At 45.9% G+C, this 6,908-nt stretch overlaps 1 protein-coding gene across 1 annotated transcript; it reads left to right on the top strand.

Annotated features, from left to right (window-relative positions):
* Positions 1 to 1,831: 1,831 nt before the first annotated feature.
* LOC118643518 (secretoglobin family 3A member 2-like) lies at positions 1,832 to 6,055 on the top strand. The gene is made up of 3 exons (XM_036281626.1): positions 1,832 to 1,886; positions 5,294 to 5,430; positions 6,041 to 6,055. Exons 1-3 carry the CDS (start codon positions 1,832 to 1,834, stop codon positions 6,053 to 6,055), a joined length of 207 nt encoding a protein of 68 aa, XP_036137519.1.
* The last annotated feature ends 853 nt before the right edge of the window (positions 6,056 to 6,908 follow it).

Below are 6,908 nucleotides of genomic sequence, written 5' to 3'. Positions count from 1 at the left end.
CTGAGGGCAGTGTTGGTTAGTGTCCCATGAAAAGCTTGTAGCATAGGCCGGCCAGTGGCTCAGTGGATTGAGCGTCATCCCATGTCTGAGAGGTCCCAGTTTGATTCGCGGTCAGGGCACATGCCCAGGTTGTGGGCTCGGTCCCCAGTAGGTGGTGTGCAGGAAGCTACTAATTGATGTTTCTCTCTCACATTGATGTTTCTGTCTCTCTCTCTATATATAAAAAAACAAAGAAAAACATATATATTTGTAAAAAGTTTGTAGCATATAAATAAAGGATGGAAGATCCTCATCACCGCTGTACCACACCCTCTTGCTTTCTGACGGTTTGGCCTGTAAGCATCCCTGACAGGGTGGTAACACCGGGGAAACAGGAGCTTCTGCTGCAGAGAAGGCAACATAAGTGGCAGAACTGAGTGTGCCCGGCAGTACTACACGATCTCCTGCATGCAGTGCACAGAGTAGCAGACAATTCAGGAAAGAGCCATGACGACTCAGTAACTTACAGGAATTAGCAACAGGAGACATTTATTGAGTGTTAACCTTGGTGTGGTTCAGTTATGTTCTATGTCTACATCATTTGATTAAATCCCCATCACAGTACCGCACCCTGCATTTGGGCCCCAACTCCTATCCTTGCACCTCAAGGAGACCACGGTCTGGCTTTTCTTCCTCGGTGCTCAGAGTCCCTCTTTGATGGCGAGGGTGCTGGGGCCAGCAGTGCCACTTGGGCAGGGAGACGTGATCCCTGTTTCGAGCCTGCAAGGTTTCTTGGCCCCTCTTCCTTGCATGTGAGCCATTGGGTTCCCCAAGGGACCCCAGGACGTGGGCTTAGAAATAGGGAACCCCGGGACTCCGGGGTCCCAGGAGGCAGCCTTTCCGCAGACTGTTTCTGTGGCCGGGACAGTGTTCCTTGTTCATAATTACAAGGGATTGAACTGCCAGATGGTTCTAATCTACTTATTTTGGTAACTCAACTTGTTTATAGAGAGTCTTGCAAAGAAAAAAAAAATTGTTTAGCGTCACATCTTTGGGACCATCCTGTAAATGTGTTCATTTTAGACGAGGAGACCAGTACTACATTAAGAAAACAAACTAATGTCTAATCCAAGTTTACACAAAGAGTACATATTTAATCCCAGGCTTTTAAAAAGGCATTTTGATTTTAGATCCTGAGCCTATTATTCTTCAGGAGGGCACAGGGAAGGCGTTCCCTGGGGCTTCCCAGAACACCTGGCAGGCACTAGAAAAGGGAGAAGTTCTCGCCATAGCAGATGTGAGAGTGGGGGTGGGGGGTTCTAGGGGAATACTGCACTACAGGCCATGGCTTTGAGTCTTCATATCAGGGGCGATGGGACCTCCAGACGCCTTCCTCAACGGGGGAGCTCACTGGGTAATGGGATTCTCAAAGCCTAAGTCATAAGAAGCTCAAAGAATTCAATAGAATTTGCACTCCATTTGATCCCAAAGTCAAACCTCCCCTTCTTTTACAATATTCTTCCAGGAGGAGAATTTGTGGAGCTCATGGCCTCCTCCTGGCGTCTCTGTTCTGTTTTCTCAAAAGCTTGTGCAAGAGGTTTGCGAATGTTCTAAATCAGGGCTTTGTTTCCCATAGGAACGTGAGGGACAGCGGAAAAACCTTCTTCTCAATTAGTGACAAGCATGACCTTCACGCTTTTCTCTGCTGTGGCGAATCAGGGGCTGGTGACAGAGTCAGGCCCTGGGTAGGTGTATAAATATGTGTGTGCAAAAGTGCTTGGTGCAGCAAGTGGAACCCCTGGCTCAGTGGATTCGCTTTTAAACTCCAGGCAAATATCACAGATCACCTGTCATGAAGCTGGTCACTGTATTCCTGCTGGTGGCCATTGGCCTTTGCAGTTACTCCAGTAAGTATCCTGGAACGTGTGGTATTGCTCTTCTTTTCTGTTGGTAGGGACACAACAGGTAAGACGCGGCTTCCAGGGCACATGCGGAGGGAGCTGTAGAACCACAGAATGGAAGGTTGGAAGGGATTTCAGATGTACCCCACTGACGCCCACTCCCTTGTCCAAGCCCTAACCCAATACCCATAGTCATTTTTATTTTTTTAATCCTCCCTGGAGGATATTTTTCTTCACGTAGAGTGGGATGAAGGAAGAGATAAAGAGAGAGAGAGAGATTGAGAGAGAGAAAGAAACATTGAGGTGAGAGAGACACATCAACTGGTTGCCTAGTGCACGACCCCTACCAGGGTAGGGAATAAACCACAACTGAGGTACACGCCCTCGCCCAAAATCGAACCCGCGACTTATTGGTCCTCGGGCCAAAACTGTAACCACTGAGACAAACCGGCAGGGCCCAATATCCATAGTTTATCCGACATGTGAAGTCAGCCAGCTTCTATCGAAGGTCTCAACAAAGATTTCATTGTCAAACATTGATCACCATAGTTTTCCTTATCCTCAATCTTTAGCCAAAACCTGACTCTGCAGCTTCTTCCCTTGATGCTTTTGAAGCTATGTGCACTCATTCTAAGTGTAATCTCTAATCAGTCAGGTTGCAGGTTGGTTCTCCTGAGACATAGCTACATTTATCTCTTCACACGCTCAGTGGACAATTATTGAAGGGATACATCCTGTTGGGCATTGGGTGAGAATTGGATGGGTCAGACATGAATGAGACAGAACTGTGGTTCTTGGGGTACCCATCGTGTGGCAGGGGAGGTGCGAAGTCTGCAGAAGTCAGTGTACTATATTCAGCTAGAGCTCTGTGGGACAGCTGAAGGCGGATTGGTCAATGTTCAGGTGGCGGTACAGAAGCCGACTTCATGGAGGAATAGGAACTGACACATTCTTTTCGGAGTAAGTCTTTTACCTCTCATAAAGGTATATTTGGGTCTATCTACAACGTGCATAGTGATGGTCACTGCTCATTCAGAAAACAGTTTTGCGAAGCCTTCCCCAGAAGTTTATACGTACATACAGAGAAGACACCACAGTGTTTACTATAAGAAGTAAGGAGGCTATACGGTGTGGCTCAGCGGTTGAATGTAGACCTATGCACCAAGAGGTTGATGGTTCAATTCCCGTTCAGGGCCCGTGCCTGGGCTGTGGGCTCGATCCCCAGTGTGGGGTGTGCAGGAGGTGGCCAGTTGATGTTCTATCTCATTGATATTTCTAACTCTCTCTTCTTCTTCCATCCTCTCTCTCTAAAAAAAAAAAAAAAAGGCTAAGGATATTAATCATGAGAAGCTAGGTGCCACCCACAACTACTTTGGCAACTTTATCTTGTGCTTCGATTATATGGATTTCTCGTTCCTTTATTGATGAGAGAGAATGTTGATTGGCTGCCTCCTGCATGTTCCCCACTGGGGATCGGGCCCAAAATCCGGGCATGTCTCCTGACGGGTAATAGAACTGGTGACCTCTTGGTGTATGGGGTGAACTCAACCACTGAGGCAATCCGGCCCGACAATTAATATAGAATTTTTGACAAATGTGTAACTTCATTAGTTTCAGCTATTTTGTTATTCTGTAGTCTCAAGAGACAAACATTTCTTGGCAGACTGACTATTGAATGATGGGTGAAAGGAAATAAATACCATTCCTCTGGAAGAGAATTCTGGAGGAAAAATAGATGGTAGAAGATGAACGTGAGACAGGTGAACAGACTCAATTTTTATGATTTGGGGGAAATGTAATGGATTCCAAAGGAAAATGAACTATAGCAAGGTCTTAGCCAGCAGGAGGATATACATCCTTATGTGTATGATCATGCACATGTATGTTTATATATCTGCACATACTCTGCACACAGCTTATAAAAATATACATATTTTTTCATTCTTTATAATTTTTTAAAATATTTTTCCTGTATTGATTTTAAAGAGAGGAAGGGTGAGGGAGAGAGAGACAAAAACATCAATGAGAGAGAACACTGACTGGCTTTCTCCTGCATGCCCCTCGGAATCAGGCCCACAACCTGGGCATGTGCCCTGACTGGGAATTGAACTAGGGAACTCTTGGTGTGTGGGTCGATGCTCTATCACACTGGCCAGGCTCATTCTCTATACTTTTCTGCTGATTCATTTTTTGTGAAAGTTACCTTTCTAAAATTGAGGATATAAAATGCATATAAATGCCTTGATGCATATAAATGTCTCATATAAATGCCTTGATGGCTTTTCATTGCTCTCAGGAAAAACACCTTCAAACTCATGAATATGTCAGTCAAGGCTTTGAAAACCCTCATCTGACTTGAATTTTGCAGCCTCACCTCCCTTATCCCTCCTTGCACACCCCAGTGAATTCTACCCGCCAATGATTCTGGGCAGAAACACACCATCCTGTAGGGGCACTTTCCTTTGAAAATCTCAGTGCCTTTGTTAATTTTGTTCTCTTTAAAACACTGTTCCCTTCTTTACCTTGTGACCCTGGCATTTACGTCAAGACCCAACTTCAGTTTCTGGGAAGATCCTATAACACTGTCCCACATTAGTCATCCCTTCTTTGTGTTTCCATAGAGCTTTGTTCATAATGTTAGCACAGCAAGTGCCGTGGTGCACACAGATCTTTACTGTCCATCAGACAGTTTGAGTTCTCTGAATGGAGTATTCTTCTTATTAATCTATGTAGCTACACCCATTGGTACCGAGTCAGTGTTTGATTATTTTTAGAACAGTCTCCTAGGCTGTGCTTGGGTTCATTTCTGTCCCCAAGTGGAGACTGCTAATGGCATTTCCACTTCGTTTCATAGGCGTGGGCTGTGGAGACAGCCACATGCCAAGTACATGCCTACTCAGTAAATCACTACATCTCTTGAGTGCTTGCTATGCGCAAAGGTGCAGTAGGGTGCGCTAGGCATGGGGTGCAGCAGTGAGGAAAACAGAAGTTCCTTTTCTCAGGGAGCCTGCTTACTAGTGAGTGGATGAAGGCAAAAACAAAAAAATGTGCTACTCTAGGTAGTGGTTGGAAAATATAAAGTAGAAGTTGACCGGAGTGCCATTTCCCATGCCTCTCTCGGAATGTACCCTGTGAGAAGAGACCAAATAATGTGAGGAAGAAAGACAGGTAGGTATCTGGGGAAAGACAGTTCTAAAGAGCTGGGAGAGCAGGTACGAAGGCCCTGAGGCAGAAGATCCTGTCAGTCAAGATGAGCATGGCTGGAATGGAGCCACTGATGGACAGAGTGGAAGGCGGTGAGGTCACAGACAGGACCAGATGTTCATGTCTCAAGTGGTTTCTCTTTTGCTCCACAGATACCGCCTCATCAACAGTGTGACACTTCTAACATTGAGTCTTACCTGTTTCTGCAGATGCTCTCTCCCTCCTGAGTCCATTGAAGCCTCTTCTGGACGGTCTGGGCATTTCTGTTGAGCACCTTGTGACAGGGCTAGGGATGTGTGTGAATGAGCTTGGCCCAGAGGCCTCTGAGGCCGTGAAGACACTGCTGGTAACTATAGCTTGTGGGGTGGATTGTGAAAGGGCCAGGCTGAGCTTCCCTGAGTGCCCATGCCTCCCACTGCACTCCACTGCACCCCATTCTTGCATGGGCACATGCATTACCCCCTTACCGATGGCTCATATAAAGTTTGCATGTTCAGTAATCTTAAGGAAATTGCAAAATCTACATTTCTAATAGGACCATTTGAATAAGAGCGACTTGCGGGGTTTTTTTTAAGAGTTAAAAAAAAAAGTATTTACTGATTTGAGAGAAAGAGAGGAAGGGAGGGGAGAGAGAGAGAAACATTGATTTGTTGTTCCACCTATTTAGGCATTCATTGGTTGACTTTTGCATGTGCCCTGACTGGGGATCGAAGCTGCAGTCTTGGCCTATCAGGATGGTGCTCTAAGCATCAGAGCTACCCAGTCAGGAGGGACTTGTGTTCCAGTTGTGACTTTGACATATCCCACCTCTCAGATTCCAGACCCAGTTTACCCACTCTGAGCCTTTGTTTCCCCATCAGTAAAAGGGTGGCTAAATAAGAGAGGGACTATATTTGGAAGCATGCTAATTACATGTAACCTGATCTTATTTTCTATTATGGTCCTTTGCCTTTCAGGGGGCCCTTTCATGATGGGCATGACGGAGGACACAGCAAGAGGGGAAGGAGGAGGGTGGTCTCCTCCTCCCATTCTGAGACGTGTTCCATCCTAAAATGTAGTGACTCCTGAGAAGAATAAATAAAGCATTGAATAGATTTCAGTGTGTCTTGTTTTTACTTTGGGACTTCTATTCTGAGGGCGTTCACTAGATAGTCTTTCTGGTGGGTCATAACCTCTAGCTGTGGAGAACCGGTTACCTGTTCAAGAAATCACAATTCCTTGTCTCTAAGGTAAACATCTCCATCTTCTGTAACAGTCCTTTCCCTGACAGTGTTTCCAGACCCCTCATGCTCCCATCCCCTATATTAAAAACAATTTAAAACATGAAATGGAAAGGAATTGTCAAAGCATTGGCTGACAAGTCGAGCGCCTCGCAGACCTCGCTGGGTTGGAGTCTAGGCCAGGAGAATGCAGTCTGTTAAGTCTGTAGTTAGAGCCGGGCCGCTCCGTAGCTTCCCTGAACCTGCCACCAAGTTAGGCCTTTGCCACATCTGCCTTTGGCAAATGGGCTCCAACCTCTCCTTTCCTCCACACCACACCACGTGGCTGTCCACGACAATGCAAGAATTTTCTTTTCAAGGCGTAATTTTGGTTATGTACGACTACCTATAAAATAGATTTCAAGCTCCTTAGGGTGGCATGCGTGCCCTTCATGGTCGGGCCTTTGCTTTCTTGTCTTGTCTAATCAATATCCCTTTCTTCACATGGGCTCTAGCCCCAGCCATGCTAAACGATAGCTAACTCTCCTTGCCTATAACACTTCCATGCTTTTTCAAAAATCAGGTTTTACCCCCACCCAGAATGTCTGCCACAGTCTGCCTTCAG

Source organism: Molossus molossus, unplaced genomic scaffold (assembly GCF_014108415.1).
Source record: "Molossus molossus isolate mMolMol1 unplaced genomic scaffold, mMolMol1.p scaffold_m16_p_4, whole genome shotgun sequence".
Lineage (NCBI taxonomy): Eukaryota > Metazoa > Chordata > Mammalia > Chiroptera > Molossidae > Molossus > Molossus molossus.
Note: the sequence above shows the minus strand (reverse complement) of the source record. Positions and strands in the feature narration are given on the sequence as shown.